This window comes from Nannospalax galili, unplaced genomic scaffold, assembly GCF_000622305.1.
Source record: "Nannospalax galili isolate Female #2095 unplaced genomic scaffold, S.galili_v1.0 scaffold968, whole genome shotgun sequence".
NCBI lineage: Eukaryota > Metazoa > Chordata > Mammalia > Rodentia > Spalacidae > Nannospalax > Nannospalax galili.
This window is the reverse complement of record NW_008357132.1, coordinates 16,380-40,431: the sequence shown is the minus strand read 5'-3', so window position 1 is coordinate 40,431 and position 24,052 is coordinate 16,380. Positions and strand designations below refer to the sequence as shown.

Here is a 24,052-nt window from a genome sequence, read left to right as displayed (position 1 = left end):
CTTAAAATGTTAATTTTTTTCTATCTATCGGAATCATCCAAGTCTAGCACTTGAACATCATATCTGTGGTGAGGTTGTAGATGTGCAGGTACCGTCACACCCGATGGTATGTGAACTGGCACTACCCCTTGGTGGGTCAGAGACAGTCAGTACCTTTTAGAACTAGATGTGTGTGGTCTCTGACTCCTGAGTATTTACTCTAGAGGTATGTACATGCAACATGACATCAAGATCTAGAAACAAATGCCCGTGGACAGGGGGAGCGTGACTGAGTGATGGCACACTGGTGGTAAAGACACGAAGTAGCCATTAAAATGACAAGGACATCTTGTGATGTGTGGAGGCCACTGAAGGGTCATGTAACAAAAAGCATGGTATGGGCATTCGAGTGAAGATAAGAGACAAAAATGAGACCTTTATCTGTGTATCGGCATATACAAAAAGGTGTGGATGAAAATACAAGAGAGCACAGGTGGAGGGCATGTGCACGGACGTGTGGAAGACTAGGGCATGTCCAAGGAGACAGTCCACTGTAATTTTGGTGTGTTCTGTCTTTATAACCACGTGACTATGCTGTCTATTCAGAAAGTTAAAATAAGCACATTTAAAAGCCTATCACCAGGTATAAGTCAGAGGGTGCTGTGGCCCCTACATTTCATTTCGGTTGGCTGATAACTGGCTACTACAAAATAACAGACCACATCACAGTAGGGGCCCCGGAGTACGCTTTCTGGTATCAAACCCAGAATGTGTGACTATGGGAAAGTTCCAGAACTTTTCCTCAAGTATTATTTTTTTAAATATTTTATTGCTTTTACTTTATGTGTATGAATGTATTGCCTGCATATATGTAAGTGCACCCTTGTCGTGCAGTGCCTGCAGAGGACAGAAGGCAAGGCTGGATCCCTAGAACTGTCATGGTTAGGTCAGTTGTCAGCCACCACATGGGTGCTGGGAATCAAACCCGGGTCCTCTGCAAGAGCAGTTAGTGCTCTTAACCACTGAGCCATCTCTCCAACGCCCTCAAGTTTCTTTAGGAATCAGAATGGTACTTACCGCCCAGTGTTCTAGTGCAGATGGGATGATGCACGTCGAGCCCTCAGCGCAGGCCCACCTGCCGGCCTCTGGTGAGAAAGAGCCACCTATCACTATGTGGAAGCGTAGATCTTCTCCCTGCTTAACAAATTATCATGATATTGTCCTAAGAACAGCACTTGAAGTAGAGAGAAAAACGAAACAAGACAAAGACTGCAGAAACAAGGACTTTTAATTCACATGGTCTAGAGTCTGGTGGGTACGTCGGCAAATTACTTAGAATTCTATTCAGAAAAATCAAAGCTGCACTTGTAGGTGGTTCTTTCAGACAGAGGACACATGGATTTATAAGCTAGGTTTTGTACAAGGAATTTCCAGGGCATGCGCCTAGCCTGTGTCTTCTGGACACAGTGCTGCGGTGCTCTGGCGTGCGCACCGCTGCCAGACTTACTGAGCTGTTCTCGTGTCCAGCTGGAGGCTAGGCTGAGGAAGACTAGCTTAGCTGCTCTTCCCTACATATATGGCACCTAGGCAAGGCTGAGGAACACAGCAGTTTCTTACACATGAGACCACACGATGTATACCGTCACAACACACTGTCCCAACGTTATGTGACTTGTCAAATTTTGAAACTGAAATCTCTTATTTTGTCTGATCTTCCTCGTAATCTAAGAATCAAAACAGGAGGAACACTGGGAACTCACCAGTGTAGCCTGTACAGGTAACATGGAAGGGAAGTCAGTGTAAGCTACTGGAGGAAAGCACCCGGTCCCTTCATGCTCATTTCCTCACCAGCTGGTACAATCACCTCCGTCAGCTCTACTGCCAAGTGCTGGAGGTTTTCATTAGATGACAAAATACAGACAAAACGCCAAGAGACAAACCAGCCAGACATTTCCATAATGCAAACAGTGCTCCTGTATTCCCACCCAGCACAGGGGACAGAACTAGAAGACCGTCATCAAGAGACCAAAACTCATTGCGGTCCATGAAACAGGCTCCTTGAGTTTGCACAATCAATCCTTGAATATGCACTGAAGTGTAGGCCACCCCTGCTATCCTAATCTATGGTAAAAATAAAGCGAATCTGATGAATGCCAGAATACTTCCCTTATTGAAAACTTCATAAAACCTTGAGAAGACCCCTCTAACTAGATCTTTTATAGAATACAGTCTAGTATGACCATCTGTCCTAAGCTTGAAACAAATCACAGTAAAGAAAAATTAAACAAATGGAAATGAGCAAGGATGGTGAAATGGCATTACCAAAAAGACCTCTGCATTGAAAAGAGACAAAGTGCAAAATTTTCACATTTTAAAAAACCCTGAATCGACACTAAGAACAGCTCTTACTAACCGGCACTGCTGTGTAGACTTTGCTTCAACTCGCCCTCTCTGAGTTCATAGTAGTTGCAACCTTAAAAAGCACAGAAAAAGAAGAAAACTGCAAGCCAGCTTAAAAAAATTTCAATCTACAAAACCCACCACACTACCAACAAAATCCCAAGTTTACAAAGGTTGGAAAGAAGGAAATAGCTCATGAGACTTCAGTCCCCCAATCACATGCCTCCACTGGATGGCTAGGCAGCTTTGCGAGAGGGTGAGCCAACCAAATACAATTTGAAACATGCCACAAAACGGGCAATGAACACAGTTCAGGCTTTGGCAGGCTAAGATGTGGGCTTAAGAGCACTTATTGTTTACTTCAGAAAAGACAGAAGTCAAAGGAGAAACTAGACTTTGTACCCAATTCCTTCCACACAGACACAACCTTTCAAGTAATCCCATTTATATCCACGGCCACCTTAAAAAACAAAAAAACAAACAAAACCAACAAAAAAACCCCAAGATTTAAAGTACTTAAAGACTTTAAGTCCCAGGTTTAGAAAATGACGGTCTAGGGCCTGTAAGTTCTCCAGTGGAGCAGTCACACCAAGGACCACTGACATGGGATGAACTCAAGAGAGGAGGGGAGAAGCGCAGACAACCTGCTGATATAGTGACCAGAGAGAATCACAGGGAGAGGGAGAGGACTGCATAGACTGCATTCAGAATTAAATCTTTAAAAACACCTTAAAACAACAAAATTTGTGTATATAATGCTTTTAATTGCATTATAAACTCATCCCATTTTAACCAAATTTTATGAAGAAATAATCCAATCTTTAAAAACACCTTAAAACAACAAAATTTGTGTATATAATGCTTTTAATTGCATTATAAACTCATCCCATTTTAACCAAATTTTATGAAGAAATAATCCATTAAATAAATAGGGGTTGTCATAAAATAACTGAAAGTGTCTGTAATTAGGAGGAACAGAGAAGGAAGTCAGAAGGAGGGCGCTCATTGTAAAGGGGGTCAGTGAGCCAGCCTGGTGCACACAGGACACCTGGTCGACTGAGCGAGAGAGAGCACTAAACCTCCTTTGCCAAGGTAGGTCCTTTAGGCCAAAACCAAAGCAGCAACAGCAACTAAAAACTCTCAAAACTGCTGAAGTCCTGGGGAATCTTCCAGAACCTGTCACTGGTCACCAAAAGGGCTATTCACCACATTTGACAGCCCTGTATTTCAGACGATGACACACGGTGCTAGGCAAGGCTAAAAAACACTAACTAAATCACAGACAAATTTGTCACTTGAGACCAGCCCTAGGCAACACCTGCTCCCTAGTTCTTTTTCTGTAATAGACTGAACAGTCTTCTCAGGACAGAGACAGTTATTTAAAGTTTGACAACTGGAAATGAAGGTAATACAATATGAACAAAACCAACTTGAAACAGAATGGCAGACTATGCAACAGATGGGAACGCACATGAAATTAAACAGGATTAGTATAACTTACATGTTTTAAAGTATATACTTCATTTATAAATATCTCTAGCCAATAAGCTAATAAAGATCATAAATATTCAAGTGAACATTTGAATTTTGCAGTTCAGAATTCTTTAAATCTTAGACGCTTAGCCCATCTGCTGACTGTGCAAGGCCAAAAGGCTTCACATACTCCATTATGTCCAAGGAGACACAGAAATGCCTTCATCACCTACTGTGCTTCAGTAAAGCTTTAAAGTTCTGTAACTCTCTTATGCTTGTAGAAAGCCTATGGGAAAAGGGAAAAAAATTATATTAGTACATACAGCTGAACTATATGCACACATTTCAAATAGTGGGTTTTGTTACTTGAGCCATAATCCAAAAGCAAAACTCAAACACTGAACATTGAAGATTCCATTTTATTATTTTTATTTTATGTGTATGCGTGTATTGCCTGCATGTAGGGAAGTGCACCATGTTGTGCGATGCCCACAGAAGACAGAAGAGACTCTCGGATCCCCTGGGACTGGAGTTACAGACAGTTGTTAGCTGCCATGTGGATGCTGGGATTTGAACCTGGGTCTTCTGCAAGAACAGTCAGTGCTCTTAACTGCTGAGTCATCTCTCTAGCCCCGAAGACTCCATTTTAAATAGGCATGCTGGACTGGAGAGATGGCTCAGTGGCTAAGAGCAGTCACTGCTCTTACAGAGGAACAGGGTTCAGTTTCTGGCACCCACATGACAGCTAACCACCATCGGATACTCCAGTTCCAGGGATCTGACACAGGCACTGGAGGACATCGGTGCACTTACATACATACAAGCAAAATACTCACGCACGTAAAAATAAATAGGGATGCTATAATTTCTAATGAAAAGGTAATAAATATGGAGTGGTGGTTCTTTGATCACTGTTTAGAGCGAGTTCATCGTCCTGTCAACAGACTGCAGCTGGATGAATGAGTGAACCAGTGCCCTGAAGGACCCCGTCTCGGACCATTTCATCAGGATGCGGTCCTCACAGTCATCATCCCTTCTCAGCTCCCAGGCCCACTGAGCCGCTTCTCGTCTCCTGCAGCCCCTTCGGCTTCCTACACCTGTCCACATGTGTGGCAGTCTCTGAGTGCTCACTGGCTCCGTGAATAAATAAAGAGCCCACACCCAGGAGTGGAATTCTGAGATGGGAAGAAAAAAACCCCACAAGTTCCTTTCTCCTAATGTACAATTCAGGGTTAATGTAAGAAATATCCAGTATCTCTCTCCTATAGCCTACAGTGATAGAGTACACATGGCTGAACTTTTTTTTCACTCCAGTACTTTACAAGTTGTTGTTTATTGAGAGTACCAGACGAGTCTGAGCCCAACAAAAAGTATGAGCTCAATAAACCTAAAGAATGCAACAAGGTAGAAAGGTTAACTTTGGTCTTACATTTTAGGTAAAATGGGCTCAAATCAAATTCTCCCAGGGTCCCCAGCTAGCAGGTGGATTCTAAGCTGGGAGCTTTTATCCTGATTTAATAGACAGGAAGTTCACTAGCAGAGTAAGGATCTGCTTGCTATGCCCCAGGACTCCCAGATCTACTTCTGAAGCAGCATTCTCTAGAGAGCAGTGATGGAAACAAGCTCTAAACACACCATTGGGACCAAAGGTACATTTCCAAGACCCAGAGAAATTTTGATGAAATGTTCAATTTAATTTTTTCTCCTTTTTCAATTTGTGCTTAAAATGTTTGAATTATTTAAGACATTTTTCATTTCAGTTTCTCATTCAAATAATTTACATTTCACTCAGTTTTTTCTGTTATCTTTCTAAAAGACCTCATAAATGTAGACTGAATTTTCTATCTTGTGGTTCAAATCTCAATTGGTCCAGTCATCTTTAAATACAGAGAAAAGCTGGGCACAATGGCTCACACCTATAATCCCAGGACCTAGGAGGCTTAAATAAGATCACTGAGTTTGAAGGCAGAGGGAGCTGTATAGAGTGCCAGGTCAGCCTGGACTACAGTAAGACCCTGCCTAAATAAATAAGAATAAGTAAAAGAATGGAAGAAATGGGTACAATCTTTGCTATTAAGAAGGGAAATTCTGTGGCTGGAGAGATGGCTCAGCAGTTAAGAGCACTGGCTGCTCTTGCAGAGGACCTGGGTTCAATTCCCAGCACCCACACGGCAGCTAACAACCATCTGTAACTCTAGTTCCAGGAGATCCGATGTCGTCTTCTGAGTGCTGTGGGCACTGCACAAGTGTGCACTTGAAATACACTCATACACATAAAATAAAAAATAATAAAATATTTTAAGATGGGAAATATAAGTTATCACTAAGTGGTATGACTCCTTTTAACATAAAAATCATATTCATGAAACACAATAATTTCTATTACTTGGCCCCAGTTTAAAAAAATCCTTTCCCCATGATTTGACTTTTTACTCCTACTTTTCTAAGGCAGTGCATTATTTTCTGTGATTCTTTTCCCCGTTTTCTATCCCTCGGTTAGTTGGCACCACATGTACGTTTGGAGGCAGATTCAAATTTTCAAAATCATTTGTGACATAACAGTCTATAGACAGGAATGAATGAACGGTGAGGACTCCCACTCACAGAACACACAGCAGAGAGGGATGGCAGCTCTGTCTTTGACCACCCTTCTCCATCACATTTTTCTTATGCCACTACTGGAGCAGGCTATAGCCAGCTAAAGAAAAGACCATTAAACACAAAGCTGAGCCACCTGGAAACTCAATTCTTCATGTGACTGACAGAAGCTGACCTGTCATGTGGGAGGCCACACCCAGAAAAGTGAGTGCAGCCGTCATTTTCTTAAGGCAGGGTCTTATTACTGAGCTGGCCTTGAACTTGTAATCCTCCTGCCTCAGGTTCTCAATGCTGGGGTCAGGTATACACTACCACACCCTGCATTGCATCTTTCTGTGGGCAAACAAAACCGAAGCATACCAGCTGAGGAAAGAACACAAATCCTTGCAGTTCATCGAAACCTGCAGGGGAACTTACTCTCAGCTACAGGAGCGGCTCTTACCTTCCAAAAGCATTTAAAAGAGCAACTATTTCCTGCCGAGTGAGCTGGAAGCCTTTTGACGGACTGTTCTCTGGAAGTTTTTGGATTTCTTTTTCAGAGAATAGTATCTTCAAGGCAGTTCCTAAACCCTGAGTCTAAAGAAAACACCAATAGACTTACAATTAGTTTATACAAAAATTACTTTTGAAAATTTAACAGACCACTCAGACAGTGAAGAAAATCTTATGAAGGGGCTGGGGAGCTGGCTGAGTGGTTAAGAATGCTTGCTATTCCTCAAGAGGACCCAAGTTCAGTTCCCCCCACATCCTGCAGCTAACAACTGCCCAGCGCTCCAGCTCTAGAGATTCTGATGCCTTCTGGCCTCCGTGGGTACCTGTATTCACATGGAATGCACACACCATAAATAAAAGAATCATATCACTGAGATTTACAACAAAGTGCTAAACTGCACACAGCAGCATCCACTCCTCATAGGCTGTCACAAGATGAACAACATGCTGCTTAGGAGACCTCAGTGGTCTGAGCTTGTTGGACATGCACTGTTCCAATGACGAAAATGACTGGGTTTGGGTTTTTATGTTTTTCTGGGTTTTTTCGGTCTTTTTGAGACAGGGTCTCCCTGTAGCCCCAGCTGGCCTGGAACTTACTATGCCTGCCTCTGCCTCCCTGGTGCTGGGACTGAAGTTGTGGCCATCATGCCTGGCTAAATAAAATGCTTGTTTTTATGACATCAGAACAATGGTCAATTTGTAACCTTGAAGAGCATTGCTGCTGTCATTTGCTGAACTACATCCCAGCCCCATTAAAAACATTTGCTACAACACTAGCAATTCACAATGAGGGTAACAGCCACACTGAGTAATTTCTTAGTACTGGAGAAAAAAGACTGATTTGAGCATAACCGATTAACAATGATTCTGTCTCCAGCATGTGGTACACTCCTGTAATCCCAGAGCTCAGGATCACAAGTTTGACTCTGCCTGGGCTAAAAAGTGAGACCCTAACTTTCCTTCCTCTGGTTTTTCTGTAACTTATCATCTTTGTAAGAAAATAAGGGATAAAATGTCAAACAACCCTCCCCACTGCAGTCAGACCTGCCCTGCAGAACATCTGTGCTCTGTGCCTAAGCAAACCTCTTTTGACCACTGAAATAAACCCAATGACCAAAATCTGATATTTAGGATTTATATATTTTACTTAATATATGAAATTCTCTATTCATAACCAACTTCAGAAATGAATCTGAGATGGTACCAAGACACAGGCATGCAATAAAAGGCAAATCACTAGCATGTAATACAAAAATATTCTTCTGTGTATATCCCTGACAGTTTAATAACATTCATCTTTTCATTAATAACTGGAAAAGCTGCATTTCGGATCTGCCAATTCCTAAGTATTAATTCAATGAATAACGAGGACATCCTGATGAGAACTTTGAACCAAGTGGAAAGCTGTAAGGCAACAGCAGTCCGACAAGGAAGGACAACACTCACCTGAAGTTTCCCCCACAGTCTGCACTTGTCGCACCCCACACAGTCCATGATGCGGGAGATGTTCTTGAAATGTAACCGGAACTCCTCCTGGCATGTGGGAAATATCCTAATTAGACTTTTTAAATTAAGTTGCATTTGGTTGAACTATATATAAAAAAAGTCCTAAAGTTTGGAACTGAATAAGCTGATTTTCAGCAGTAAAAATATTTGAATGTATACAGCACAGCATAGCACATTAGAACACATGACACTAACAAAAGCTTTAAGATTCACTCTGCATACTGAGTGAATCCCACACTTTTTATTAAGGGGATGCTTTATGCAAAACACCAAAATATGAACTATGGAGGCCCAACATAAATGACGTCTGGCCCTCACTTGTATGACTGAACTGCTACTTCCGTCGGAGACCTTCTTGTCTCCAGGGGTAACACATATCTGCTATGTCAGTTGCCTCTGAGGGTCGGTCTGCTGTGTGAGCCTGTGATAGCCAGTGTTAACTCTCAACTTGACAGCATCTAGAATCACCTCAAAGGCAAGCCTCTGGGCACATCTGTGAGGGAGTGTCTAGGCTTAGGTTAGCCTGAGAATGTCTGTGTGGGACTATCTTGATTAGGTTGACTTGTATGGGAAGACTCATTTCAATGGTAAGCAGGCCCGCTCGCTGGGTAGGGGTCTTTGTTTTATAAAAAGAGAAAGTAAGCTGAGTACCAGCATTTTACCATTTTCTGCTTCTTTTTTAAAAACATTTTTATTTCATGTGTATGAGTGTTTTCCCTACATGTATGTAAGTGCATCCATGTGGTGCAATGCTTGAGGACACAAGAGGAGCGTATCTGATCCCTTGGAACTGGAGTTATGGGTGGTTGTGAGCTGCCATGTGGGTGCTGGGAGCTGAACCCATGTCCCCTGCAAGAGCAGCCAGTGCTCTTAACCACTGAGCCATCTCTCCAGGCCTCCTTCTGCTTCCTAACTGCTGATGCAATGTGGCCAGTTACCTCAGGCTCCTGCCTCTGTGACTTCCCTGGAACTGTAGGCCAAAACAAACCTGTCCTTTCTTAAGTCAACCTTGTCAGGTATTTATCACAGCAAGAGAAAGAGTAACTAAAACACAGCTTAATCATAGTGTTGGCGCTGGAACAATGTCAAGGTTTAGATCATTTAGTGGCACACTATCATATATGCTCAACACCCATGATCACAATTTATGGCAAAATCTAATTAGACTAACATCAGAAAGTTAGACAAGTGGAAAAGAAAAGTTTGGATTAGTAAGATGAGAACAGCCCGCCAACAGCCCTACCCACCCCATTACCTTTAATGACTTGGCCCCCTTTTTGTCACCTGCAAACATGGATTTCTCATCGAAGTGCATGGGAAAGGACCTGATGAAAGGACAGGACCTTCGTGAGCTACAAGTCAAAGTCCAAACACTTGCATTACAGCTTTGGTAGAATTTTATAGCCCTATGAATATTTAAAATCCATTAATTACTTAGAACACAGGAAGGTGACAGTTCACATATACATTAAGACTAAAGGAAGTTACATGTGGCTTTATATTTTATAAGACTAATATTTTAAGGAAACTAGTAAAAACAATCTCAAAATATGCAGCACTCCACATTTTGTGAACTATAGTGTGCAATTTACTTTAGGCACTTCTTGGTGTCTCTGTCCTTCCAGCTTGTCTTAATACCCAGTAAAGGTGTCTGACAGACTAAGCTATTTTTAAAAGATTGAATCTGGAAGGTAAGGCTAATATATTGCCTTATATATTCACTGCAATGCTTACATTTACTGTACCACTTCACTTTAAACAGTAACAAAACAAATGCAAAACTGATGGGACATCAGAGGACACTGAAGTGACACTACATAAACTCTTACATCACCACACACTGAAATACATGTCGCCTATTCTCCAGTGTAAAGGTTTCTGCAGCTTTAGAGGCTTTCTGGTCCCATCTGCGGTAGGGTTCTGGTTCTCCTGGTCCTGTGCCATAGTGGCTCTGCTTCTCCCTCTCCTAACTTCTGGGTTCGGGCTTTGCTCGATTCTAGTTTCATGTTGTGTTCACAGTGGAGGATTCAGGATATGGCAGCTCGTTCTTACTTTGTGTCCTGAAAGATGCTGAGCAGAAGGGTCTTGGTGTCTGCATCTTCCTCCAAGTTGCCAGTGTAAAGACCAACAATGGATCGTTCAAAATAAGGGGCCACCTTTGACAAAGCTCGAAGTTCAATCAAGTACAAAAAGTACAGGTTCTTAAGCCTTCTTGGACCTTCCCCCTTTGTCTCCACAGAGTCAAAGCGGCGTTTAAATTCTTTGACATTAGGTCCCCAACTTGGCTTACCCCAGGTTTCTAAAGAGGAGAAATACAATGTGTTTTTTAGTGAAGAGGATTTTCTTCCTCTTTATACATAATACAAATTTTCCCCTCAACAATTTTTATACTATAATAGAAGTAAAAAGAAAATATCCATTTCAAATTTTGATTTCCAGGGCTGGAGAGATGGCTCAGCAGTTAAAAGCGCTGGCTGATCTTGCAGAGGACCCGAGTTCAGTTTCAGCACCCACATGGCAGCTAACAACCATTTGTAATTCTAGTTCCAAAGGATCTGATACCCTCTTCTGCCCTCCATGGGCACTGCACACACCTGATTCATTTATATATATGCAGGCAAAATACTCATATACATAAAAATAAATTTTAAAAATAGATACCAAGACAGGAGTGGTGGCACACGCCTTTACTCCCAGCACTTGGGAGGTGGGGCAGAGGGAGGCAGATCTCTATGAGATCAAGGCCAACCTGGTCTACATAGTGAGTTCCAGGCCAGCTGAAGCTACAGGAGATCCTGTCTCAAAAACAATAAAAACCACCACCATCAATAACAAAAATTGATTACCGGGCTGGAGAGAAGGCTCAGTAGTTAAGAGCACTTGTTCTTGTAAAGGACCTGAGTTCAATTCCTAGCACCCACATGGCAGCTCACAACCTCCTATAACTCCAGTTCCAGAGGATCTGATCCCCTCTTCTGGCCTGTAGGGGCACTGAACACACATGGTATATGTACATACAGGCAAAACACTCAAACACATACAATTTTTTAAAACTCTGATTACCTTCCAAAAGATAATTTACACACAGATGTAAATTGATGCTGGCATGAAGTCCTGATATAAGCTTATAGAAGACTCTTTTCTCAAGACATAAACCTACTCAGAAAAATAAAGTGAATTAAGTTTAAAAAAAAAATCAAGAGATAATACAGGAACAATTAAATGGAGATTTTCAATACCCTTCTAGATCTCCTCTCACAGTAAGAGTAAAAGAAGAGAAGGAGAAACGCATTGTGTTTTCAGTACTGTTGAGTACGTGTAGTGCCACAAACAGTAACCTGGGCCTAGAGTCCAACTCCCAGCACTAAAAACAGAAACAGAAAACCATAAAATTCCAAAGGGTTAACATGGTAAATTTTATGCTATGTATATTTTACCATAATAAAGAGGAAAAATTTTAGATGAGTAATATTCTTCAGGGAAGATTTTAAAAATAAATGAAAATGCAGAAAAATAAACTTAAAGAATCTGCTAGAGGCAACTTTTCCTTTCTTAGCACCCAACAGGTCTTTTGTTTCCTCTTAACCACCCTTCCCACTGGGGAAGGAGGACTTTGACAGTGAAAATTAAGGTATGCCATTTACATGCCAGGGGAATTTTCTTTCTTCCTCATTTTTTTTTTTTTTGAGACAGGGTCTCCCTGTAGCCCCAGCTGGCCTGGAACTCACTATGTAGACCAGGCTGGCCTGGAACTCACAGAGATCCACCTGCCTCTGCCTCCCAAGGGCTGGGACTAAAGGCTTGCGCCACCACACCCAGCAGGAATTTTCTTAATGCAAGGATATCTATGCAGCTTACTTTTGCACCTTGTCAAGAGCTCTCAGATCATTAACTTACTTTTTTTATGTCCTGCCACAGAAGGCTCTGAAGTGAGCACTCTCAGATAAGGGAGGACAGCTTTTCTGAGGTCTCATTCCCTAATTCAGAATTCCTGCTATAATACTCATACGTTATAGAGACCAAAATGTAGAAAATAAAGTCTATTTTGTAGCTTTCTCTGGAAAGCTTATGGCCATTTTTGACTGTTCAGTATAAGGGCTACAAATAAAAAGATTTAATAAAATATTAAGTACTTAAGCATTTTTCTCCAAGAAAAAATGTCCTCAACCATGTTATCAAGAAGCAAAATGATAAATTGGAAGCTCACTTTCTATTCTTTCCCACCTACCTCTCTAAGAAGTGCAGCTGTCCAACAAGAGAGGCTACAGTCTAGAGAAGAGACAGTAGGTAAAGGAAAACCCCTGAAAACCCACATGCCTACACACAAGGACCTGGAAAACCAGGAGGCAGTTCTCATTTGCAAAGCTCTGGAAACTGGCCAGCTGGAATCAGCAGGTAAGTGAGGAGATAGAGGAGAAACGTACTTCCATGAACTGCACAAGGAAGGGAACCGCAAGCAAATGGTAACAAAGACATGGCCACTGACTATGCCAGGAAGACACAGCACTGGGTGGAAATGCTGGGGCACTGCCAGCCGGGCCTACTGCAGGGCAGCTGGGTGTCTACCTGCCTATGGAGGGCAGACACAAGCTCCTTCCTCTTCCTCTCAAGTAACACCTGAAAAACCAACCTACAAAGGCAAAATCCACTGACTTCCAGTCTAGCAATACAAATCAAGTTCAACTACTCAATTCAGGAAGTTGTTCTCTTCTAGATTTAATGTAATTCAAATTATTTTCAGCAATGGGATTAGGAGTATATGGGAAATTATTTTCTCATAAGAAGACTTGATCTACTGTAGCAGACATCACTCAGCAGTATAAAGAGGTAGCAGTTACTGTTACTCTCAACTCTAGATGAGGAGATAGACGTCAGAGGCGGGCATGGTGGTGCACACCTTTAATCCAGCACTCAGGAAATGGGAGGCAAGAAGATCTCTGTGAGTTAGAGGCCAGCCTGGTCTACATAGTGAGTTCTAGGTCAGCCAAGGTTATACAGTGAGACCCTACCTCAAAGCAAACTAACACCACCACCAACAACAACAACAACAAAACCCAGAACAGGCTGTTAGTTGACTACACACAGTACTGGTCTCTGGAACCACATACTAACATCCAGGGACTCCAAAGAGCAAGATGCTCGAAGCATGATCAAGACACTATGTCTTAAGTCTGATATTGACCCAAGATCTCATTCACATCCTCCATTATCAACAGTCAGAGTCTCTGACTCCCCCTCTGAGTCTAATTCAGGTGTGTCTAGCCAAGGCCCATGCCAAGACAGCTGTGAATGTGGCCCAGCACATCTATAGACCCAATCATGTCACAAGGCCCAGTGGTTCAGCACCCTGATCTAAATGCTACTTTCTACAATATGTATTTTTTGAGCAGAGCTTAATTAAAGTTACACATCTTCTCCTTGGGCCATTTTCAAACAAAAACTTCTAACAACATTTACACAACAATAACATTCACTTTAATAATGACATAAAGAGATAGTTCATTAAGATAAGAAACCCACTTAGAAACCAGTAGAATTGCCACTGAAGAGTTTAATTCTGTTTGCTGGAAGCTTATGGCTATGAAATGCTGATCTCCCTCAAGTCAGATGTGGTTGTGCCTGCCATTAACCCCAGCACTTTGGAGGCGGAGGCAGAGGCAGATGGATCTCTGAGTCTGAGGCCAGCCTGATCTACATAGCGAGTTCCAGGACAGCCACGGCTAAACAGTGAGACCCTAACTTAAAAAAAAGAAAGAAGAGAAAAAGATTTCTATCATTCATCTAGCTTACTAATCTTCCTCTAACACAAAACAGTAAAGCTGAATTTCAAAAGCATTCCTCATCTACACCCAGTTACTAACCTAAGTCATTAAACTCCTAAAACATTTAGCTTCTAATCAACATTTTGTACTTTCAATACTGGAAATAGGTGGAATGAAAAATACACTGCTATCTACATTGCTTTCTATTTTAGTTAGACAACTGCAGACTTTACAAACATGGGCTACCATGTATGTAGCCTTCTGAACTCAATTCGTCTTTCCTTGTTTTATACATAGCAAATACTTCATTCCAAAGAATGTTTTCACTTTAAATAAGCAGACTTGCTAGTTACTAGTAAAGTAATTTGAATGAAACAAAGACCGAGGAACCAGTGATGAAAACCAAGTGACAGTTTCTGGCCTACGTAGTCATACAGTAATGACTTTTGGCTGACCAATATCCTCAATTTTTTCTGCATAATTTTTATCCCCAGATATAACAAACTAAAACATGTTATTTTCTTTCAAATACTGTTAAAATCAGTTGTCTAGAAAATACAGACATGAAGTTTACCTTCTAGCCATGTGTAGAATGATTCTCCTTTAAAAAAAAAAGAATTTGGTTAAAATATTTTAACCATTCATGTATAAAATATGACAAATTAGGTCATAAAATATGAAAATTTGAGGACTATCTCTAGATATCTTCAGATTAAATAGTAAAATAGGTATATGGTTCTAAAAAAAATCTATAGTAATTTAAATGACTCTGGAGAGTGTTCTTACAGCTATCTTGAGCACTAAAATGTATAAGCCCTGTATCTGAATCATATCCTGTCTTCAGCAGTAGGGTCTTATCTACTAATTCTAGGAGATAGCCAAGAGGTTTGGTAACAGCCTGTTATTTGGGAAGTCTCCTGGACCACTCTCACCAACCACTCAAAGAGAGGGCTCTTCTCTCTGGCACTGTGTTCCTTGCCAAGTAGTTCCCAGGTATACATATGCACTAACGTTTAGACACCGTATGGGCATTTCTCATGGGGTTTCGGGGGCATCGTATTTCCCAAACTAGACTCTGGTGGACAAATTTACACTAAAGGACATCTGGGTACAAATGCTTAACTGGATGGGACTTAAAGTGTATGGTGGAATACATGAGGTCTGGTTGGGGATGGGGGGCATAGATGGGGGAGGGGGTTTAAATTTGGTTAAGAATTGTATAAAATTACAAAACTCAATAAAATTTTTTTAAAAAATGTACAAGACATTTCAGTCTGGATATTATGCAAATCTTATTCACTAAAGGTTTAAATCTAAAAGCAAGGGAGCAAACAGTTAATAATCAAAAATTTTAGGCCAGGTGTGGTGGCGCACGCCTTTAATCCCAACACTCTGAGGCAGGGGCAGGATCTCTGTGAGTTCCAGGCCAGCTGGGGCTACAGGGAGACCCTGTCTCAAAAAGATTTTTTAAAAAATTCCTAAAATTTTTCTGCAGTAGCAATCACAGTGCTCAATACAAAAATCAAATTATAATCACTCCATATTTTCTCCCAAGCCAATAAAGCCAGGTATATTTCCTCAATTATCTAAAACTAAATTTCAAGGGATGATCTTTAAATGTACTCTTAATTTTCAGTGTAATTCTTGAGAAGAGAGGCTGGTGACTCATCTGCGTTGGAGGCCCTAAGAATGCTCCCTGGGCTGAGGAGATGGTGGTCAAGGGATGCAGCTTCAGCTGCACAGCAGGAGTAAGGCCCAGAGACTTAGTACATGGCATGGTGACTAGTCTGGCCACATACTGTATTCTTGAAAACTGCTGAGAGCAGATATGCTTTCACCACGGACACTGGAAATATATGCATGGCACTTGGCATGTTTTAGCTGCTCTCCAATGTACACATACTTCAAAGCACCATACTGACTAATGCTTGTAATTTTTATTTCTCAATGTAAAAGACAGAACTATTACTGCCCCAATAGTGTTCTTCTGAGGTTTTTTTTGTTGTTTTTGTTGTTGTTGTTGTTGTTGTTTTTTAAAGGAACTTGTTGCTGTGGCTCCGATGTTCCTGTTCCTATTTGTTAACTGAGAATTCTTCCAGGAAGCTGCCCTGTCATTCCAGCAAGATGCAACTGTCTCACCCTTGCTGAGCTCCACCTGCTGTTTGTACTACCCGCAGCGGATTTCTACACGTTGTTACCCTGGCTATAGACTGCACTTACCGTCCTCTGTGTATCCTCAGCTGCCAGAGGGAGCACAAACCACTTTCCCCCATTCTGCATAATGCCCACAACAGTGCCCTTGAACACAGGTAAGTAAACATCTGATGATTGAAATAATTTTTTTAAAAAAACTATTATTCTGGCTTATTGGGAGCATCTAAAGTAACCAATTCTTGACAGTCTTCACCAGATTATGTATTATATTGGAAAATGAGATTATAACCTTCAAAGTCAGTAAGAAAATAAAGTCACAAATTAACTAATAAAACTATCTTGTTTCCCCAGAATATTCAAGTAGACTTTAAGAACTATTAATTTACTGTGTGTTTCTATATATATGTGGGCATGAGAGTGCCACAGTATGAGTGGAGGACAGCTGATAACCTGAGGGAGTCATTTCTTGCTTTCTACCATGTGGGTCCTGGGGCTCAAACTCAGGTCAACAGGCTTGGCAGCAAGTGCCTTTACATGCTGAGCCACCTCCCCAGTACTCAAGGAGATTTTAATAACCAGAAAATGGGGAACTTGAAATAGGAACCTAGTTTCTATATTAAACATTTATGTAAAATGGTCTTTATGGTTTATTTTTGTTTTTGGAAACAGGGTCTTCCTGTAGCCCCAGCTGGCCTGGAACAGATATGTAGACCAGGTTGGCCTTGATCTCAAAGATCCACCTGCCTCTGCCTCCCAAGGTGTGTGCCACCATGCCCAGCTCTTTATGCTTTTTAAATATAACTTTATAAGGGCAATCTCAATTTTGGTCACCACTGATCATTCCTGAAAAAAAAAATAGACTAAGCATTTTCTTTTGACTAAAACAAGGAAAAAAAAGTCAAATTTTGATACTGAAAGAACATTTCTTCTATACTTGAAGCAAACACAAGAGTTCCAACTTACCATCATCTTCACCTGAAAGAGAAAATAAAAGACCTTAGAAAATGTCTTAGATTGCTCAGATTCCAGTTCTACTCATTTTAATGTAGAACTCTTACTGTTGAACTGTGCATTATCTCCTGAACTCTGGTCAGTAGGCAGGTATCTTACAGACAGCCCATAACAAAAACACAGGCCAAAGATGACAAGATTTCAGCATTCTACAAACAAATTGGGGGGGGGGTGCAGAGGGAGAGAGGGATGGATAGAGGGATGGAAGGTAGGAGCGAGGGAGGAATGGAGGGAGAAAGAACTGGGTCTGGTGGCACAAGTCTGTAATCCCAGCTACTTAGGAGGCCAAAGCAGGAGGATCAACAAGTTCAAGGGCTGTGCAGGCCGCGCTGGCTACACGGGCCATGCGGGCTACTCGGGTCAGCCTAGGAAGCTTAGCAAGACTATATCTCAAAACAAAAAGTAAGGAGCTGGAGAGATGGCTCTAGTTAAAAGCACTGGCTGCTCTTGCAGAGGACCCAGGTTCTGTTCCCAGCACCCACATGGTGGCTAACAACCATGCATAACTCCAGGTCCAGGGAATCCGACAGCCTCTTCTCATCTCTGTGGGCATTACATGCATGTAGCACACTTATATTCCATGTATGCAAAACATCTATACACATAATATTTGCTGGGTACTTTTCTGGATGACGACTCTTCTGCCCAGACAGCCTGGACAAGGGCCAGGGAACCCTCCTGGTATGGCACAGGCCCAGCACTGGGCTCTGGCTCCCCTCTACTGCTGCTCTGTCAGCTTTGTCTGATAGATTCTGATGGGACAGTTTACTTTTCTAAAAAAAGGTTCTGCTGCTCAAAACCTTCTGGGAAAACAGGTGTAGAAGCCTAGCAGTTAAAACTCAGGAACAGCACAGCATGCAGAAACAGGGCTGAGAGGCTGAGGAGGCACCCACTACCATTTTAGCAGATGGCCCACCAACAGCATCAGCCAGAGCTGCTGGCCTCCTGCAGCTGGCAGCCATGGCACAGGGGCCCAGTTTGCCCCCTGGCCTGGCCTTGAGCCATCCTTCATGTCACTTCTCCCACCTCCCACTTTCCTCTGTGCTGGTTTCTTCCCTCATCTTTCCAGGAGTCGTAGGTCTAATGGTGAAATGGAAACAAAGGGTGTCTCTGGACTGATGGTTTCCATTAAGCAAACAACTATTTTTTGTTTTGAAAGAAAGTAACTACAGGAGGGGTCTAGAAGAATGCCCCTCAACTCTGAAACATGGACTGAAAGGGAAGGACTGTCCTGTAGATAGCCTCTACTGTGTCTCCACTTTCATAAAAGTTTGTGTAACTCAAACATTTAAGCTGAAAACACAAAAGTTGTAACAGCGAAAAAAAGAGGAAAAGCAGCCAGCCCAGCCTTCTCTTGCCCAAATCAGCTTCCGTGTGCACAGGCAGTTTCCAAATGCCTCTGAAAGCACCTCTCAAAGCTGAGGAGGTGTTCAGCCCCTCCACATCTATTTCAGCCTCAGGTCAAAAGGTACAAGCCTAGGTAGGAATTTCAGTTTCTCAGTTCAGTCCTGGTCTAACCTGGACTGGCAGACTAGCTACAGGGCCACCACCTGGGATTGGCTTCTCCTAGAGAACAGCATGAGAACATCCTAACCGACCCACAGCATGCATGCACACCATGTCAGCAGCATATCAGCTACACACGAACCTTAAATAGCCATAGTTTATTTTTGTTGTTGAGGCAGGGTCTCATTACGGTTGCCCTGGCTGGTCTGGAATGGTGTATTATCAAGCTGGCCTAGAATGTGAGATCTGCCTGCTCTGCCTCCCAAGTGGGCGTGCACCTCCACACCCAGCCAAACAGCCCTGTATTTGTGTGTGTGTGTGTGTGTGTGTGCGCACACACATGTGATTGTATTGCTTGCATGTGTGTATACATAACCAAGTCATCAAGTCATGCAATGCCCATGGAGGTCAGAGGATGGTGTCAGAGTTACAGTTGTTAGCCACCATGTGGGTGCTGGAAATTGAACCCGGGTCCTATGCAAGAGCAGTCAGTGCTCTTAACCACTGAGCCATCTCTCCAGCCCCATAGCCCAGTTTTTAAAAGTAAAAAGTGCATATGGCATTACAACATCAACATCACGTGCTCTGGGCTAGAACAGTCCTACCAAAACAAGGAGGCCCTGTTTGATGGCAAAGGTAGCTGACATTGCTTCCATCTGAAGCAATGAACTTAAAACTTAAAACTCGGCTCACTTGATGACTTGGAGATGGCTGGCCCCTGTGAGGAAATGCTGGGCTGTGGCAGTGCTGAGGTGCTCCCCGCACTCCACTGTGCTACCTGTACTCCACCGTGCTTCTGCACTCCACCATCCTCCCCGCACTCTGGGGTGTGGGTGAGAGCCCAGGCAGGCAGGAATGTGTTAGGAGGCTGCCTCCTACCCCAGACCTATCAACTCTGCCTGTGTGCTCACCAAGCTCCCAGGTAACCTGTGTGCACTATGGAGAAGTTGTGACGTGCCACCAGCTGTACACTGGGTTTTAAAAACTCGTGGCTGGGCCAGGGTGCCCAGATTTTTTAAATTTCCTCGGAAATCTCTGATATATATATATATATATCACACACTAGTCATTCTATACAAAGCTCCTAGTTTAGGATCTGGCATGCTACAGGCCCTCAGTAAAACAGTAATTAACAACAGAAGACATCTAGATCTAGGGGCCTAACCTACGAGCTCATACTTTTGTTCAATCATCTAAATTAAGCAAAATATAAAATAGTTCATTTCTTTTCCTTATGTCACAAGGACATTTTATAAACAATCTGAAAAGCATGATGTGTATTGAAAACCCACCTCGACTGGGTGCCAGAGGATTTAAAGGACGATACACAGATCGAGGCCTGAAAAACAGCACAAAGCTCAAATGTTTTTTTTTAAAAAAAAAAAAAAAAAACGCACCTTTTTCCAAGAAAGATACCCCCCGCCACCTCGTCCCCACATTACTTGAAGCAGTTTTCTTCGTAGATGCTGTTCCACACCCTCCAGGCCGAGGAACCCTTGTAGCCTGTGTACCGCTCGGGGTTCAGCAGCAGGTCCACATACTGTGCAGCAGGAGATCGCTCATCTGCCATGAACAACCACAGTCACTCAATTTCACCATTCTCCTAGAACCTAGCATTGCAAAGCAAACAAACCTCAGCCTGGAGAAGGGCTGTGCTTTCTAAGTAATCTCCACTCCACAGGGCAGGTTAGAACTCTGTGACCCCATCTGATCCTGCATTTGTAAAACTTGGACAAATTACTCAAGAGAGGAAAAACCAACACATCCCTTTCCTCTGACTACTCAAAAGTTCACTTGCAAAAATGTAACAGCTCTCACTTTAGTTTTAAGCACACAGGAATGGAAAGATGGACACAATTGGAACCTGCTTTGATGTTATGCAATTTTTTCTTTATCTCAACCAAGGCTTGAAAACACTTGTTTTCTTAAAGACACCTTATATTATGAAGAGATTTTACAACTACTTTCTATTTGGACTTATGAAGTAATTGGTCAAGTAACTGATTCAAACCTTACTATTCAGATTTAAATGTTCCTATTACTCTATAGATTTAAAAATTCATATAATCAATTTTACCAATTTTCACATGTTGAATTGCTTTTTCCTCTCTGTTCAAACGTTCTGCCTTGTTCAAACGTATGAAATTAGCCATTTTTGTGATGAAACCTAAGTTTCATCTAGCTGACTTCGCTAGATCTCCACTATCTGCACAGAATTCTTAAAGGTTTTTCTCGATTTATGTACAGCATCTGGGCACTGGAAACTGAACCCAGGTCTTCTGTGAGAGCAGTAAGTGCTCTTAGCCACTGAGCAGTCTCTCCAGCCCTTGGATAGTATTTTAATGGAGATCACTGAGAAATACAAAATGTAAAGAAAATTGACCTTACTATTGAGGCTCACAATCCAAGTCAAAAAGGGAAACACATTTTTATAAGCAAAGGAAAACTAGAGAATGTGCTTCACCAATGTGTAGCCATCAGTTGTGTAGTGTGTTGGTGGACACCTCCTTTCCCATGCTTACTGCATTTGGTGCCCTGAGATCAAACCCATAGTGCAGAGATCCCGTGCTTAATGTAGAGTCAAATGTGGTCATTAACCCTCCCTTTCTTTCCCTACCTGGCAGTGTATTTTCCTATCAGTGAACAACACTCACCGGACCTTCAACGACCACAGTTAGAGATTACCCACAGCTGTAAGGGGAAACTGGCACCCTGATCCATGGCCCCAAGAGCTCCCTGACACCATCACGATGCAGGAGGAAGATGAAGGTAACCACAAGTTACCATTATTAAATGGACTGAATATAAGATATAGGTAATGGAAATATTTTACAGAATGTAGCATACTGGCCCTATTTCCAATCCCAGAATTATAAAGATATTCCACGATACAAATGAAGGCACAGGAAACAAGTTACAATTGTACAGACAGAAACTGTCCAAGCTGGGTGTGGTGGCACACACCTTTAGTCCCAGCACTCCAGAGGCACTCTGTGAGATCCAGGTCAGCCTGGTCTACATAGTGAGTTCCAGGTCAACTGGGCCTACAGGGAGACCCCCATCTCAAAAAGACCAACAAAACAAAACAAACAACAAAAAACTGTCCAAGTAAACACAGATTGGGTTAGGACTTGAGAACATTAGCTTTTTAGATCTCAATTTATAAATATAGTGGTTAAAGTCATGAAGTTCTTAAAAGCATTGTTAATTACAGTTGGGATAGAGGATGTAGTCCTGTGGTAAACATAATTAATGAAGCACTGCAAAGCAAATGAAAGCATCGTTTTTTTAGGACGTAAACAATAGGAACTTAGCATTTATTATGGTTTTTTTTTTTCCTCAGAGTAGAAAAAAAGTTTACTGAGTTCAGTGCAAGGGAGCTGGAGGCAGGGCAGAAAAAGAACTGTTTGCCTCATTTGATTTCTAAGCTATGCATTTTTAATTTATTTGAGCTCTGCTTAAATCCATTTGCAAAGCTAATTCAGTTATAAACTTCACAAATATTGCTGAATATGCCACTCATGTATTCTATGGCTATACATGTGCACAAGTCTATCTGTACTTCCTATATGTCCACATGTGAAGGGACACATGTCCAGGATCAGCTATGAATGTGCAGGTGGGACCAGCAGCAGTTTTCTCTGCCACACAAACCCACTTGACAATGATGAAGGAAAGCACTGGATCTTGATACTAAATAAGCCAGGATGATTTAAAGTCTATTTAAAAAAATCAAAAAGGGTATGCCTGCATGTATGTAAGTGCACCCATGCTGTGCAATGCCCACAGAGGACAGAAGTGGGTTTCAGGTCCCCTGGAACTGGAGCTAAGACTGCTGTGAGGCACCACATGATTCTGGGATTCAAACCCAGGTCTTCTGCAAGAATAGTCAGTGCTCTTAACCCAAGTCATCTCTCCAGCCCCAATTTTAACAATCTTTGAATGTTCAAGTCACAAACTTATAAGAGGTTGGCAAGCTCTACTCATGGCTACCTCTGGCTCACTGTGGAAGGATAGGGTCCAGGAATCGCAGTGGGTTCTGCTGACGAGCTGCTTTCACACCTGGAAGCCCTCAGTACACCAGATACCACAAAACCCCAAATATTTATCATTTGTATATTTACTGAAAAATCTTGTCAAACTCTGACCTGCACTGGTAAAGACTTCCTGCCATCCAGAGTGAGTGAAGCCCCAAGTTCCCTGAATCAGCAGCCTGGTGCTGAGGCCCACCTTCCTCCTGAGCCAGCTATGACACTGATTTTCGCACGCTTCACTCGAAACTAACTTCTCTACACTGGTGTGGATCACAGCCCGCACCCCTCCCCCATGACACTTTTCTCTGCTTCCCTTTACAAAGCTATCCTTTCTATCTGACCAGGCTAAATAGTATATGAATGATTCAAAGATTAGGATTCCATTATTCCTAATTCTGGGAACTCATCAAATTGGATGAATGTGTTTTCCTCCTCCTCAAATACACCATGTTTCTAAAATGAATTCCCCTTTGCACAGTCCTGATTTAGTTATCAGTGCTATAAAGCTGTGCCTCATTTTCTAGTGCTCCAAACATTCTGCCCTGTCTCTTATTCACATATTTCTTAATATACAGCACACATAGGTCAGCTCACAATGCAGGGTTTTTGCACATTAAGATTCTGGATTGAGTCTACCGCACATCACCCATTTTACCTAAACTACTACTAGCTCACTATTTTAAATTTATTAATGAACATGCTGCACCCATCACACTATGTAGACTTTGTTTTGTTTTTAATATTTATTATTTTTATTTTATGTGTATGCATGCATTGCCTGCATGTAGGTAAGTGCACCCGTGTCGTGCAATGCTGACAGAGGACAGAAGAGGCTGTCGGATCCCCTGGAACTGTAGTTACAGACAGTTGTTAGCTGCCATGTAGGTGCTGGGATTTGAACCTGGGTCTTCTGCAAGAACCACCAGTGTTCTTAAGCTCCGAGCCATCTCTCCCGTCTGTTTCATTTTTGTTTGAGACAGGTTCTCAGTATGGAGTTCTGGCTGGCCTGAAACTGGCAATGTAGACCAGGCTGGCCTCAAACTCAGAGACTGTCTCTGTCTCACAAGTTCTGGGACTAAAGGCATGCGCCACCATGCCTGGCCCTATTTAGGCTATTAATGAACCAATTACTCCTTC

General features: G+C 42.2%; 1 protein-coding gene across 1 annotated transcript in view; it reads right to left on the bottom strand.

The window, feature by feature from the left end:
• Positions 1 to 1,244: 1,244 nt before the first annotated feature.
• Positions 1,245 to 24,052, bottom strand: part of Ero1b (endoplasmic reticulum oxidoreductase 1 beta) — a gene marked incomplete at its 5' end in the record, with an annotated part of 36,980 nt that continues 14,172 nt past the window's right edge. Inside the window, 10 exons of the mRNA XM_008855062.3 lie at positions 1,245 to 4,138; positions 6,893 to 7,026; positions 8,389 to 8,475; positions 9,704 to 9,773; positions 10,501 to 10,747; positions 11,512 to 11,604; positions 14,785 to 14,811; positions 17,328 to 17,339; positions 20,174 to 20,220; positions 20,324 to 20,444. Of these exons, the coding sequence (XP_008853284.2) occupies positions 4,078 to 4,138; positions 6,893 to 7,026; positions 8,389 to 8,475; positions 9,704 to 9,773; positions 10,501 to 10,747; positions 11,512 to 11,604; positions 14,785 to 14,811; positions 17,328 to 17,339; positions 20,174 to 20,220; positions 20,324 to 20,444 (899 nt within the window). The remainder of the gene's footprint in view (positions 4,139 to 6,892; positions 7,027 to 8,388; positions 8,476 to 9,703; positions 9,774 to 10,500; positions 10,748 to 11,511; positions 11,605 to 14,784; positions 14,812 to 17,327; positions 17,340 to 20,173; positions 20,221 to 20,323; positions 20,445 to 24,052) is intronic.